General features: G+C 40.6%; 1 protein-coding gene across 1 annotated transcript in view; it reads right to left on the bottom strand.

Annotated features, from left to right (window-relative positions):
* Positions 1-16,571, bottom strand: part of LOC311087067 (GTPase IMAP family member 8-like) — a 43,773-nt gene that overhangs the window by 27,031 nt on the left and 171 nt on the right. Inside the window, exons 2-5 of the mRNA XM_084120317.1 lie at positions 15,694-15,732; positions 15,052-15,090; positions 12,716-13,100; positions 10,958-11,247 (exon numbers count right to left, since the gene is read on the bottom strand). Of these exons, the coding sequence (XP_083976443.1) occupies positions 10,958-11,247; positions 12,716-13,100; positions 15,052-15,090; positions 15,694-15,697 (718 nt within the window). The 5' untranslated portion in view covers positions 15,698-15,732. The remainder of the gene's footprint in view (positions 1-10,957; positions 11,248-12,715; positions 13,101-15,051; positions 15,091-15,693; positions 15,733-16,571) is intronic.

Here is a 16,571-nt window from a genome sequence, read left to right as displayed (position 1 = left end):
GCAATTTTTTCTCCATGAAGAATATCTTGTCATAAAAGCAATAGATTATGTTCATTTTGGGCTCATTTTAATTGTAATAATATGCTGTAAAAAAAGTGCCATTTTCAATGATCTGTGAATATTTCATGAGCTGTATGATGTTTTTGACACATTGCAGTACATTATTTTATAGATTATGAAAAAAAAGAAATTCTATTTATCAGCAAATAACTCAGCAATACTTAAGAGTTTTTCAAAGTGGATACATTCACTGTAAAGTTCAGACTCTAAGCTTTCAAATGACATCAACTTTGTGTTAATCAAGGCAAGATTTTTGTAAAATATGGTAAAGAATATTTTCGCAGCTAGGTGGCGCCTGCTGGCGGTACACTTGGTTTTAGAGGGATTACTCAGCACTCGTTAGGAATTAATAAATGTAATTAGATGCATTAAAAAGCTGAGATCCTTTAAAATGAGATATCCTGAGATAAGCTTTAAAATGATATATAATTTGTGTTGTTCCATTCAGTGGTTGATTAGTAATAAATTGTTTTCTTTCCGAATGGGAATAAATCAAATAAATAAATAAAAAAGCTATAGGCCGCCTATAGGCGGTTATAGGACATGACATAAATTAATACATTTTGAAGCCACTAGGTGGCGCTCTTCTCACTTGAATTTTTTTTTTTTTTTTAGGCCTGCACTCTAATTTGATGTGAAATGTTGCATTTATTGAAAAATAAAATAAAATAAAATAAAAATATATATATTAATTCTAATGGAAAAAAATAGCTCATAAAAATTATATAATTAATGCAAAGTATCATAAAAAATTCTAAAAATTCTAAATAATAATCATAAAACATTATAGAACAAAAATAATTTGATTGGTTATCCTGGGAAAAAGTAAAGTAACATTTTAAGGCTTCGCCCGTTTTCGGGCGGGAGGAAGCTAAGTGTGACTATTATACGAAGAAGCCCAGATCACTTCCTCTAAACAACAACATGTTTATTAGATCCCATACCAACTAAACTACTGAAAGAAGTGTTACCTGTAGTGGAAGAGCCTCTCCTTAATATTATTAACTCGTCTTTATCTTTAGGTTATGTTCCAAGAACATTTAAACTGGCAGTTATAAAACCTCTCATTAAGAAACCATAATTAGATTCACATAATCTAGCAAATTATAGACCCATTTCAAATCTTCCTTTTATGTCCAAAATACTAGAAAAAGTGGTGTCCGCTCAACTGGGCTCTTTCTTACAAGAAAATGACATCTATGAAAAGTTTCAGTCTGGATTTAGGCCGCATCATAGCACTGAAACTGCGCTCGTTAAAATCACAAATGATTTACTTCTAGCTTCTGACCAAGGCTGTATCTCAATATTAGTTTTACTTGATCTTAGTGCTGCGTTCGATACTATAGATCACACAATACTCTTAGATCGACTACAAAATTATACTGGTGTTCAAGGACAAGCATTAAGCTGGTTCAGATCATACCTATCTGACCGATACCATTTTGTCTATTTAAATGGAGAAAAATCGATCATAACTCCAGTAAACTATGGAGTGCCGCAAGGATCTGTGTTAGGCCCTCTATTATTCTCAATATATATGCTGCCACTTGGAAATATTATAAGGAAACATGGAATTAGTTTCCATTGTTATGCTGATGACACTCAAATATATATTTCATCACGGCCGGATGAAAACGCTAAATTATCCAAATTGACAGAGTGTGTTAAAGATATAAAAGATTGGATGACGCGCAATTTTCTTTTATTAAATCCAGACAAGACAGAGGTACTAACTTATCGGTTCAAAAAACCGCCCACAAAACCTCTCACAATACAACTTTAACATAGTAGGGTGTCCTGTTACTTTATCCTCTACAGTAAAAGACCTGGGTGTTATATTAGATTGTAACTTGTCTTTTGAAAATCATATTTCATATGTTACAAAAACAGCCTTTTTCCACCTTAGAAATATTGCTAAGCTACGTAATATGCTATCTGTTTCTGATGCAGAAAAGTTAGTTCATGCATTCATGACCTCGAGACTAGATTACTGTAATGCTTTATTAACTGGTTGTCCTGCAACCTCAATAAACAAGATACAGTTAGTCCAAAATGCCGCCGCTAGAGTTCTTACTAGATCAAGAAAATATGATCATATAACACCGATTTTAACATCACTTCATTGGTTACCTATGAAGTTCCGTATTAATTACAAGGTATTGCTGCTGACTTATAAAGCCCTAAATGGCTTAGCTCCAGTATATTTAACGGATCTTCTATCGCCCTATAATCCATTGCGCTCTTTAAGATCACTAAATTCGAGGCTTTTGGTCATACCTAGGATATCCAGATCAACCAAAGGAGGGAGAGCATTTTCACATTTAGCTCCAAAACTCTGGAATAGTCTTCCGGATACTGTTCGTTGCTCAGACTCGCTCTCCCAGTTTAAAACTAGATTAAAGACGCATCTCTTCAGCCAGGCATTTATATAATATTTTTAGTCTTACAGTTAAATCCAGTCTCTACTTCATAAACGCCAGAGGAGAACTGGCCCCCGACTGAGCCTGGGTTCTCCCAAGGTTTTTTTTCTCCATTAGGTCACCTGATGGAGTTTTTCGGTTCCTTGCCACTGTTGCCTTTGGCTTGCTCAGTTGGGGATACTTAATTTAATTAATCAATTCAACAATACTATTGATCTGCATTACCAAACGTGGATGTTTTACACCAGAAACAAACACTGATGTACTATTTTATTTAATACTGTGAAGCTGCTTTGATACAATCTGTATTGTGAAAAGCGCTATATAAATAAAGTTGACTTGACTTGACTTGACTAGGTAAAGAAAATATGATCATATAACACCAATTCTATCATCTCTACACTGGTTACCTATTAAGTTCCGTATCAATTATAAAGTATTACTACTGACCTACAAAGCCCTAAATGGTTTAGCTCCTGGGTATTTAACGGAACTTCTATCGCCCTACAATCCATCGCGCTCTTTAAGATCACTAAATTCGAGGCTTCTGGTCATTCCTAGGATATCTATGTCCACTAAAGGAGGGAGGGCGTTTTCACATTTAGCTCCTTAACTCTGGAATGGCCTTCCTGATATTATTCGAGGCTCAGACTCGCTGTCCCAGTTTAAAACTAGATTAAAGATGCATCTCTTTAGCCAAGCATTCACATGATTATCTTTTATACTACAGTTAAATCGGATCAAATGCATTAATATTATGAACGGCAGCTATGCTAATTATTTCCCATCTGCTTTTCTGTTGTTATCTTGGGCCGCGAGTCCCGAGGTAAATAGAGTTCGTCAGCTCCAGTTTTTATCCAGCCTCTCATGGACACTTCAGATGCCCAAACACCCGTGAAGAGACGACTCGACGCCTGTGAAGAGATGACTCAACGCCAGTGATGTGCCCTAAATTATTACATGATTAACTAACTTTATTTTTCTATGTAAATGCACTTTCTGTAAAGCTGCTTTGAAACAATGTGTATTGTGAAAAGCGCTATACAAATAAATTTGAATTGAATTGAAAATTTAATTTAATTGGAAGAAGTGGGTAATGGTTAATCCATTTTTCAACACGAACTGGAGGTAAGCAACAGTAATTTGTAGCTAGTTTGAACTACAGAACTTAAAGATCTCCCTTTTTTCTTTCTTTTTTTTTGCTGCAGATGAAACTTCTGTTTTTTGCGCAGGCGCAGTGAGGGAAAAAACACTGAGTTTAGGGCTATCGGTTCGTAGCTCTGCTTCAACTGTGCGATATAGTCATGAGGAGCGAACAGAATTTCTAACATGCCAGAAATTCATCCGACCATCCGGTCGGGAGAGGTTAATTGCCTCTCGTTTCCCCCTGTACACTGCACGAACACTGCACGACAAACGACGCATGACAAAGCTGAAAATCGGCCCAACCCGAAAAAGTCAATTCGGCTCAAAATCGGACTAAAATCGCACAGTGTATGCCCGCCTTAACCTTGTTCAGCACTTTGTTAACCCTCATACCCTTCACCTGTGTCTAGCTCTTTATAAGTCTGTTTGTTCCCTGCCCTTTGTGTTCAGGTGCATGGCGGCCAATTCAAATAAGCCAAAAAATACGTATACGAGGAATCTTGGAAATCGAACTGGGAATGGATCAGAGACTCTAAAAATGGAAGATACAGGTGAAGAGGAGGATGATATGGAGGTAGGATGGATAAAGGTCAGAACAGAAAAGAAGGTTAACAAAAAGAGGAAAAAAGGTAAGGAGGAAAGATCAGAAAGCAGTTCAATAGCTAGTGAGGAACGAAGTAATATCAAGAGTGAATTTAAGATAATATTGAAGTTTAAAGGAGAGGTAGGAGTTTCAGGAGATAATCCATTGACTTTGACGTATGAACTGAAAAAGTTGGTAGGAGAGATAGCTTTCGCAAAAGTGCTACAAGATGGAGCTTTAATGATAGCATGTAGGAATGAAGAGCAAATAAAGCCATACAAATAAAAACAGTTGGGATACAGATGGTAATGAACTGCAAGATCGTAGGACAGGAGTGAATCTGAAATCTTGACGGATTTACAAACCGTTTGGTTTCTTACAAACGTTATTAACGTGGCTATAATTCCGAATGCTTGAATATGTATGTTATAATTATTCATATGTATGCATTGTATGCATGCAGTGTCATAACTACATCTCTGACGTTTATAACAAACCAAACCGGTTGAAAATCGGTAGAAAATTGAGCAAGTTATGGTTATTTAAAAGTACATGCACCATTAAACGAGTGAGCAAGCTGCCTGTGGCATGATGGCATGACGTGGCATGACGTCGACCTCCATTGGCCAGCACGAGACATCTAGCCTTTATATGATATCTATGGTCTTGAGCCTATGTACCCTGTGCTTACTGTGACAAGTTCTCAATTTAAGTTTGCTCTTTATTATACCTTTTGACCCTTGTGTCTATTTTGATTCTCTGGTTTATGGAAGCTCGGCTTTCCTTGTTCATTTGTACTTTGTATTTTTTTTTTTTTTTAAGTAAAGATTATATATATATATATATATATATATATATATATATATATATATATATATATATATTTTTTTTTTTTTTTTTTTTTTTTTTTTTTTTTTTTGAAACACAAGCATCCTGGTCATTGCTCTTCTGCTCTTGGGTGCACTAGATTTATTTCCCTCATCTTAAAGCCTCCTGTCCACTATCTAGCCGGGATCATTTAGATGCAGCCTTGGCACTTCACCAGGCGAGGGTGCTGTTACTGAAGCTTCGAGTAATGAACCCATTTTCAAAACAATTATAAGTGGTTCAGTGCTTCACCAAAGCTTCATTTGCCCATCACTACCAATTGGTTATTGGTCAATTATATGATGTTTTATTAACAAAGTACGGGAGGAGCACATTCAGATAATTGACACGAGAGGAGAACACTCAGCAATCAACAATAAGAGGTACACATATACTGTATGCATATATATATATATATATATATATATATATATATATATATATATATATATATATATATATATATATATATACAGCAGTCTCACCTCAATCCATTCACAGTTTAGTAGCATCCCTCCACCACTCCTTCTCCACACTTCAAGTCATTAACATTTACATACGGGGGGGAGTACTCTGGGTTCGGGCCGAACTCTGAGCTTTGAGCCCTCCCCCCAGACAGCACACCAAATACACATTAAACTTTACTCACTCTAATTGTGTGTAAGTGTGAACTCGTGATATAATAGTTTAGCAATACATTTGATTGTTCTATTTAACTCTTTAATTATATTTTACCAGTTTATATTAGGAAACTATGTCGCTCAGAGGTCCTCACGCCTTCTGTTTAAACACGGGTCTCAGGTTCACAAGCTCATCAGTTTTGGTCATTCCATCCCATGGAATTGCATACACTTGAATTTAACGCAACGTTTACTTCAGTAGAGGTATGGCCACTACTACAGATAAGTCAACCAACTTTAATAGCTTTGAACTGGCCATGCCGTGATTTCCCACGTACACTTATCTAAAGTAACATTTAATTAAAACAAAGGTAAGACACACACACACAGATTTAGGTTGGTCAAACAGCACGTTTGCTGCCCTAAATAGAAATTCACTTCTTGTCTTTGCAAGCCAAGTACACTTGAATTAGTGCCAATATTAGTCGTCAGCATCACTAATCTGACGCAAAACTTGCTGTAACATACGAATGCTTTAATCTACCTGGGAAAACAATTTCAGAGTCAGTCGGAATAAAATCAAATGTAACAATTTATTATGTCAGGTAAATGTATCATGACAGATTCATAATTAGTTCAAAGATAATAAATACAAAACATCAAATGCTCTGGAATAAAGAGAAAAGATGCGAACCTGACTTTAGAAAATACATGATACAGTCACTCTCAGCATCACAGGCTAATTTGAGTTACAAATCATGCCGATCCTCTTGCTGCATTTCTTTATATAGACAGAAACTTCTTTCACATAGAAACATTTGCTAACAATGGGAATTTGCTGTCAGAGTTTACACCTTTTGGGAGCAGGATGCCATTTGCTTGGAGACCCACCCTCCTCTGTGTGCCAGTTATCTCTAAACTCTTAAATACCTTATTACCTTTTGTTTGACTTATTTGGGAATGAGAGCTTTGTACCAGTTGCACTAGACATTTCAAATTATACCAAACAGGTGTAATACTGTATGATAATTTTGATATTAAACCATATAGATTTTTGGGTGACTTTTGGGGATCTCAGCATGAGAGAGAAGGAATGGGGGAAGAGATGTAGATTAGGATGATTCTGTCACATGTCTGTCCTGTCTTGTTCTGCACTTGGGTGTCTGTTATGTTGAGCCATGTGCTTGTGTTATTGTTAGCCCCGCCCTACTTGTTATCTGATTATTGTTTGAGTTCTCCCACCTGTTCCCCCTGATTAGTTTCCCTTTATTAGTTCCCTCTTGTTTGCAGTCTTTGTGGATCGTTGTCTCTGTTTCCCCCTGTGTTATGTTTTGAGTGTTTGCCTGCCTTGTTTTCCCCCCACGAGGGAGTTTTGGTTTTTAGTCTGTTTTGTTTGTTATTCATTAAAATTCCTTTCCTGCACTTGAATCCTCGCTTCACCTTTTGAATTCCCGTGACAGAACGATCCACCAGAATGAGGATTCAGCAGAAGGATTCCTGCCCTCACCTGGAGCGAATCATGAGACTCAGCAGTTTGGTTTCCCTCCGACAGCAGGGGACCAGGGTGAAGGATTTCGCCCGGAGATTCAGCGCGGCAGCAGAGGGACTCGGGCTTGGGGATATAGTCCTTAAGGACGTATTTAATATTTGTTTGGATGTTCCCTTGCCTCAGTGGGAGATGAAGGGGCTGGAAATTTTAGACTTTCCGGGTTTCACTAAGTTTCTCCACTATCGTGCTCGGTGGGATACATCGGACCCGCCTGCATCCCCGCTGCCCAGCCCAGAGAATGCATCGCCGCTGCCCAGCCCAGAGAATGCATCGCCGCTGCCCAGCCCAGAGAATGCTTCGCCGCTGCCCAGCCCAGAGAATGCATCGCCGCTGCCCAGCCCAGAGAATGCGTCGCCGCTGCCCAGCCCAGAGAATGCGTCGCCGCTGCCCAGCCCAGAGAATGCGTCGCCGCTGCCCAGCCCAGAGAATGCATCGCCGCTGCCCAGCCCAGAGAATGCATCGCCGCTGCCCAGCCCAGAGAATGCATCGCCGCTGCCCAGCCCAGAGAATGCATCGCCGCTGCCTAGCCCAGAGCTCCATCCACCCTTAATTCCGTCCAGACCTGAACCTGCACCTCACCATCGAAGACGGCGGAGGAGGAGGAAGACCTCCGGCCTCCCCAATGTCCCGGAGAATTTCGTTGCGAAGGAGTCAGAGACTGTTCACGTCACGTCTGCCCAGCAAGAGACTGTTCCAGTCACGTCTGACCAGTCAGAGACTGTTCATGTCAAGTCTGCCCAGTCAGAGACTGTTCACGTCACGTCTGCCAAGCCTGTGTCTTCGGACAAGATGGCCACCACTGAACCTGTTCACGTTACGCCTGTCGAGCCTGTGTCTTCGGACAAGAAGGTCACTACCAAGACTGGGTCTTCGGACAAGATGGCCGCCGTCGAGCCTGTGTCTGAGTCGGTAGTGTCTGTTCCTGAGCCAGAGCCAGTGTATGTCCCGGAGCCCGTGTCTGTCCCTGAGCCGGAGCCCGTGTCTGTCCCTGAGCCGGAGCCCGTGTCTGTCCCTGAGCCGGAGCCCGTGTCTGTCCCTGAGCCGGAGCCCGTGTCTGTCCCTGAGCCGGAGCCCGTGTCTGTCCCTGAGCCGGAGCCCGTGTCTGTCCCTGAGCCGGAGCCCGTGTCTGTCCCTGAGCCGGAGCCCGTGTCTGTCCCTGAGCCGGAGCCCGTGTCTGTTCCAGTGTCTGTTCCAGCGTCTGTTCCAGCGTCTGTTCCAGCGTCTGTTCCAGCGTCTGTTCCAGCGTCTGTTCCAGCGTCTGTTCCAGCGTCTGTTCCAGCGTCTGTTCCAGCGTCTGTTCCAGCGTCTGTTCCAGCGTCTGTTCCAGTGTCTGTTCCGGTGTCTGTGCCTGTGCCTGGGCCGGTGGTGTCTGAGTCTGAGCCGGTGGGACTAGTTCCAGTGCCTGAGCCGGTGGTGCCAGTTCCAGGGCCTGAGCCGGTGGTGCCAGTTCCAGGGCCTGAGCCGGTGGTGCCAGTTCCAGGGCCTGAGCCGGTGGTGCCAGTCCCAGTGCCTGAGCCGGTGGTGTTTGTTCCAGTTCCTGCGCCGTGGCCGCTCGAGGGGTCTTCACCGCCGTGGCCGCCCGAGGGGTCTTCTCCGCCCTGGCCGCCCGAGGGGTCTTCTCCGCCCTGGCCGCCCGAGGGGTCTTCTCCGCCCTGGCCGCCCGAGGGGTCTTCACCGCCGTGGCCGCCCGAGGGGTCTTCACCACCCTGGCCGCCCGAGGGGTCTTCTCCGCCCTGGCCGCCCGAGGGAGAGTCTCCGCCCTGGCCGCCCGAGGGAAAGTCTCCGCCCTGGCCGCCCGAGGGAAAGTCTCCGCACTGGCCGCCCGATGGACAATCTGCTCCACCCTGGCCGTCTGATGGACAGTTTGTCTCTCCAGTCCCGCCCTGGCCTGTCCCTCCCGTCCCACCCTGGTCTGTCCCCTCCGTCCCGCCCTGGTCTGTTCCCCCCGTTCTAGTGGAGTGTCTGGAAGCCACTCCTTAAGGAGGGGGTTATGTCACATGTCTGTCCTGTCTTGTTCTGCACTTGGGTGTCTGTTATGTTGAGCCATGTGCTTGTGTTATTGTTAGCCCCGCCCTACTTGTTATCTGATTATTGTTTGAGTTCTCCCACCTGTTCCCCCTGATTAGTTTCCCTTTATTAGTTCCCTCTTGTTTGCAGTCTTTGTGGATCGTTGTCTCTGTTTCCCCCTGTGTTATGTTTTGAGTGTTTGCCTGCCTTGTTTTTCCCCCACGAGGGAGTTTTGGTTTTTAGTCTGTTTTGTTTGTTATTCATTAAAATTCCTTTCCTGCACTTGAATCCTCGCTTCACCTTTTGAATTCCCGTGACAGATTCTGAGGTGAGACTTGCGTCTCGAATGATGCACAAGAGTTATTTCAAATGTTAATTGCCTTTGTTCTCTCTTCCAGTTTTTCCAGTCTTACAGGACATGTCCGGGAAAAAAAGGACGCATGGTCACCATAGTAAAACCTACATAACCTCATTCTATAGGTTCATACTAACAGGTTAACAAGGAGGTTCAATAAACCATTACTGAACTTACTTACTGTAAGCTGGACTATGATACTATTTTCTTCTAAATCTGCTGTTTAACCAAAACAAACTTTGTTGCATTATTCTTGTTGCACTATTCGTTGCATTATCTTTCTTTGTTCATGTTGTCACATGAGAAAATGACCATGTCGGCATGCCGGTTGACTCTTCTTTCTGCGGTTGGCCAGCCACCGCATGTGTGCACAGCCGTAGGCCTGATTGACACTCGCTGCTCAGCGAGTCGTGTATCATCGAGCTGCCGGATTGCAGCGCGGGTTGTCAAGGCAACCCAGCGCTCACTCAGCACTCTAGGTGCGCGATCAAGACTCGAGTGCCTCAAATGAGGTCATTTCGTCTATTCTCTGATTTAGTTTCCCTCTTGGCCACCAGGAGAGGGCTATTTTTGTGAAATATAAATTTGTAAAAATGTTCAGTCTGTTTAAATATGATGTAAACCATATTGTCCTGTGGCTGTGACTACAAATAAACAGAAATAGACGCGACTGAATAAGTACTTTATTAATGTGTCTTCTTTCTTTTGTGAAATAACATTATAATAGGCTATTTCTGTGTGACTAATCTCCAATCTTGACACAAATGAATTATCATTAGCAATGTATCACTTATTATTGTTAAACTATGGTATTAAAACATCGATACTTGGGTTTTAAATCTTACATCAAAAATGCCAACGAACTATTTATTTACTGAAGTGAAGCGCTGCGGATCTTCTGGCCTGATTGTGGAAACGCATGTGGTTTTGGGCTCGGTGCTACACATCAAAGGCTAGCCCGGCACAGCCCGTTTAAAGCCCTGGCTCACACTGACATGAAAGTGGAAAAGCAACAGTTCATCACAACTCAAGATGAGAAGAATATATGCTGATATTGTCCAAAACCTCACTTTATCTAAAGCCTTTCCAAACATTTAGAGAGCAGTGTAAACTGCAGCAGTGTATAATGTGGCACATCACAAAATCGACTGGAATAATAATATTATAATTATGATATTAATGCCTAGAATATATAAACTGGCTGATAGTCGAGCTGGATAAAAAAAGTTATGTGCATAGACTTGTCTGGAAGCTTTTTTAAATGAAAATGTATATGAATTTAGTTAAATTGTAAAAAGATAATTTGAAGCTCAAATGTGAAAACTTGTTCAAAAAGACTTTGAACAGTACCTTCATTTTTGTTTTTCTGCCTCTCTTCTGTTTTTTTATGGGGTTTGTGGTGAGAGCTCTTTTCGTTTCCTTCCTCTGCTCTGGTCTGCTCTGCTCCTACAGAAGTTCCTTTAACATCTTCATATATCACACATCTGAGATATTTGTCCTTGCTTTTCTCTTGTATCATATCAACCCTCTTGAATATTTCTGATTGCCATTTTTCATCGAGCTGCAGATGTCCTCCTCCACACTCCTCTATTAACTGATGAACAGCTGTTTTCTTTTTCCCCATAAACCAGTATCTTGCCCAGGGGCGGACTTTACCATTAGGCAAAGGTCGGCAATTGCCTTGGGCCCCGAGCTACCTAGGGGCCCCCAAAATGCCCTATTAACTTATGCTTATGGTTTTTTTTTTTTTTTTTTAAATTATATATATTTCTAAAACTCCATTTGCGAAAAATGGCATCAAATCATTAGTGTCGCAGACAGGAGGGGGCCCCCCGCCTCACTACATTGGACTATTCCATTAGGCCTATCTTACTTACTGCGCATCTGCGAAAGTGACAAGGCTGTGCCAAAAAACTGACGGAGAAAAAGAAGTGATTGACAGACAGAGTGTACAGAGTAGTAGACTAAAAATGAAGCGAAGCTAGCTACCCAAGCGGTGCTGAAAAAAGGAGGGAGCGGGAGGAAAGCAAAAAGTCCGTAAAGGTGCGCGGCGCGAAAGATGAACAACACGCAGTAACAGGAGGACTGGGAAATACAAAAACAGAGCAAGACGAGTCTAAACGCGAAAATTTAAAGTTTCGAAGTTACCCAAGCGGCTCAAATAAAAGAAAAAAGTGAAAAGACGCTAAGTATTTGGGAACGCTGCCAAAGATGACAAACTTTTTTACTGCTACTGGGGATACAGATCAGGAACAACAACGTCCAACGCACAGAAAAATCGTGAAGCAAAGAGGACACGGAGATCGACAGACAAAACTGAGCAGTTTACTTGAATCATGATATTTAAAAAAATCTCAGCTCTCAGATTCTGTCAATTATATTACGAAATTCAAACAATAAATACCGTTTTGCCGTTTTAATGTGACGTGACAGATTCCTATAGCGGCACGTGAACTGATCATCTCTAGCTAATAGTAAATAAACACGAATTAACAATGTTGAAAGATACAGTATAACTTACCGAAATGTATATTCCTCATTCATAATATCGATCAATAAATGTTTTTCAACCGCGGAAAGAGGTAAAACAGGTGGAGAACAATCGTCACATAACATTTACTTCAGGAAAGCCATTTAATTGGCTAGAAAAAAAGAGCTATATAGTATTTGGCTAAATATGTGTACTATATTACTTATTTTAACCTTAAATTATACCAGCTTTTTCTTGAGAAAAAGTAACGCCTATCTTGTGAAACGTTAATATTTATCCAAATGAGTCAATATTGAATCAAATCACAAGAATTGAATCGAAATGGTGAAATTTGTCAAGCAAAAAAAAAAAAAAAAAAAAAAACATAGCTTACCAGAAATTGTACCATGTAAACATTGTAACATGTTTCTGTTTAGGAGTAAAGAACGAAGTGTATGCAGGGTTTAAAGGGGACGTTTTTTTCTCCTTTCTTAGATAGAGCTTTACCTGCCTATCCACCATTCAGTCGGTACATATTTTTTTCGTTCTCTTTTAAAGATTGGATGGGGAGGGGCTCATAGCCTATACCTACCTTCGCCTTGGGCCCCCTATTTGCTAAATCCGCCACTGATCTTGCCTCATTATCAGTTGTGAGGATGATGGTATGCTTAAATGCTTCTTCACTGAATTGTTTCAGCACATATTTCACTCTTCTCATGTCCTCCTCAGTGAAGTCTTCATGCTGCAGTACGAGTATGAAGGCATGAGGTCCTGGAGCAGACAGAGACACACACTCTCTCACTGTGTGTGTGATCTGATGATCTGAGATGTTTGGATTCAGCAGATGAAGAGTGTTAATGACAGTGATATGTCTGTCCTTCAGTATTCCACTGATTATGGAACAGGGCTGATGTGAATCTGTAGATATTTCGTACTCATGCAGATCAATTTCCAGGATTGAGTTTCTAACTTGACTGTTTTTTGATCCATTCTTTCCCAGAAGAACAATCCTCAGATCACACACTGGGGGCAAAGAGAACGATAATTATAAAATCTCAAATAAGAGACTTATCTGATTTGATCAGAATGCTTAATATTCTGGTTTTATAATATATATACAGTGAGGAAAATAAGTATTTGAACACCCTGCTATTTTGCAAGTTCTCCCACTTAGAAATCATGGAGGGGTCTGAAATTGTCATCGTAGGTGCATGTCCACTGTAAGAGACATAATCAAAAAAAAAAAAATCCAGAAATCACAATGTATGATTTTTTAACTATTTATTTGTATGATACAGCTGCAAATAAGTATTTGAACACCTGAGAAAATCAATGTTAATATTTGGTACAGTAGCCTTTGTTTGCAATTACAGAGGTCAAACGTTTCCTGTAGTTTTTCACCAGGTTTGCACACACTGCAGGAGGGATTTTGGCCCACTCCTCCACACAGATCTTCTCTAGATCAGTCAGGTTTCTGGGCTGTCGCTGAGAAACACGGAGTTTGAGCTCCCTCCAAAGATTCTCTATTGGGTTTAGGTCTGAAGACTGGCTAGGCCACGCCAGAACCTTGATATGCTTCTTACAGAGCCACTCCTTGGTTATCCTGGCTGTGTGCTTCGGGTCATTGTCATGTTGGAAAACCCAGCCTCAACCAATCTTCAATGCTCTAACTGAGGGAAGGAGGTTGTTCCCCAAAATCTCGCAATACATGGCCCTGGTCATCCTCTCCTTAATACAGTGCAGTCGCCCTGTCCCATGTGCAGAAAAACACCCCCAAAGCATGATGCTACCACCCCCATGCTTCACAGTAGGGATGGTGTTCTTGGGATGGTACTCATCATTCTTCTTCCTCCAAACACGTTTAGTGGAATTATGACCAAAAAGTTCTATTTTGGTCTCATCTGACCACATGACTTTCTCCCATGACTCCTCTGGATCATCCAAATGGTCATTGGCAAACTTAAGACGGGCCTTGACATGTGCTGGTTTAAGCAGGGGAACCTTCCGTGCCATGCGTGATTTCAAACCATGACGTCTTAGTGTATTACCAACAGTAACCTTGGAAACGGTGGTCCCAGCTCTTTTCAGGTCATTGACCAGCTCCTCCCGTGTAGTTCTGGGCTGATTTCTCACCTTTCTTAGGATCACTGAGACCCCATGAGGTGAGATCTTGCATGGAGCCCCAGTCCGAGGGAGATTGACAGTCATGTTTAGCTTCTTCCATTTTCTAATGATTGCTCCAACAGTGGACCTTTTTTCACCAAGCTGCTTGACAATTTCCCCGTAGCCCTTTCCAGCCTTGTGGAGGTGTACAATTTTGTCTCTAGTGTCTTTGGACAGCTCTTTGGTCTTGGACATGTTAGTAGTTGGATTCTTACTGATTGTATGGGGTGGACAGGTGTCTTTATGCAGCTAACGACCTCAAACAGGTGCATCTAATTTAGGATAATAAATGGAGTGGAGGTGGACATTTTAAAGGCAGACTAACAGGTCTTTGAGGGTCAGAATTCTAGCTGATATACAGGTGTTCAAATACTTATTTGCAGCTGTATCATACAAATAAATAGTTAAAAAATCATATATTGTGATTTCTGGATTTTTTTTTTTAGATTATGTCTCTCACAGTGGACATGCACCTACGATGACAATTTCAGACCCCTCCATGATTTCCAAGTGGGAGAACTTGCAAAATAGCAGGGTGTTCAAATACTTATTTTCCTCACTGTATATATATATATATATATATATATATATATATATATATATATATATATATATATATATATATATATATATTCTTTTTTTACACTACTGCTGAACAGCTATAATACTATTACACTGCTTATATTAATTAAAATACCACTATTTACTTTCCTTAAATCCTTAATGCAACGTTGTGCTCTCAATACAAGAACAATGAGCCTACACTACATTTGCAAAAATACTGGAATTCTCGATAAATTAATTGACTTACTGTTTGCACGATCAGCACCTCGGGGCAACTTTTTTCCCTCTGAAAATGACAGTATCAGATCTGCTGATTATATCATCACTGTGAGAGAACAAATTATCATGTTTTTCTGTACAGATATGGAGATAATGTGATGCAGCGAAAAAACATTGTTGTGATTCAGATTCATAAATGAATATGTCCGCGTTTATATCGCTCATCCTGTTCTCTTGCATGCATTTATTAAAATAGGGTGGACTAACTCAACGAAAATCGTTGCCACTAGATCCGATTACACTAACAGTACAGCAGCTAATTATGCATTAATCCATCTGGAGAAGATAATAGCAGACAATATTATGAAATTTAATATGTAATTTTAGTAGTACTTTTATGTATTGCCGTCTTCAGACCAAAACAAGTAAGCCAGAACCGCTGTATCACAAAGTATAAAGATCATTTATTGTTTGTATGTTCGAGGCTGATGCATTCTTTACTTCCTGCATTGCGATACATTTTATTGCGATACATTTCAAACATGCACTTAACAAACATTAAATTAAAACCAGTGTTTTTTTTTTGTTGTTTTTTTTTTAGACAATCGAAAGTAAGCCTATAGCAACATAATTTCGCTCCTATTTCGATCTACATGTTCTGGATTCTCACCCATACTGGACGTTATGTCTTCGCCACGGGCAGCCGGGACTGAAATCGAAAGAGAAGGTTTTGCGCGAGAAATAGCCTATCCGTTAGAGAACACCAGTCCTTTAATGAAAGTTTACATTATTTGAATGTATTTAACTTTATAATATTGTATGCAGATCAATTAGCTAATTTGATGATAATATTAAGAACACATAGGGGAGACCGGGGACAGTTGCAACACTTTTTGCATTTCTCTCAGTTACTCAGAGACTATTTGGACTAGACCACCGTATATATTAAACTTGCATCTGTCTGCTAATTTACCCATACCATTTAAAGATGATTATATATGACATATCGTTCACAGTTTTTATTTGAATGGAAGAAATCAAATGTTGCAACTGACCCCAACCCAGGGGACAGTTGCAACACAATCATGGGACAGTTGCAACATGTTAAAAAATACCTTAAATCTCACTAATTAACTTAAGCTTTTTGTCTCAATGAGCATAGAATTCTGAAAATATTAACTGTTTTAGGCCTACTATAATATTATAGTATTATTTATTTCAATATTATTATTGTAGCCTATTATTTATTAATTTAGTCATATTTATCAAATAACAGTTATTGAGTTTTGTTTGTTTCTGTGTAGAACATAGGCCTATATAGCTTCAGTGTGCAGGCGTTACAGATGCTATTCAATCTCTCCATATCTCAGTGTCAGACAGGAAGAATTGAACAATTTGCAATGCAACAACCTTTTATTAAACATGTAATTTATAACTTGTTGCAACCGTCCCCAACCCTATCAGCCATGACAGAACATCATACGCCTGCTAGACACACTGACTTTGACACATGCTATGTCACTTAGAAGTCAACAAAACAATAATTCA

The sequence above is a fragment of the Abramis brama genome, assembly GCF_963993115.1.
Source record: "Abramis brama genome assembly, chromosome: 1".
NCBI classification, from domain to species: Eukaryota; Metazoa; Chordata; class Actinopteri; order Cypriniformes; family Leuciscidae; genus Abramis; species Abramis brama.
The sequence above is the reverse complement of the archived record's forward strand: the minus strand, read 5'-3'. Positions and strand labels throughout refer to the sequence as shown.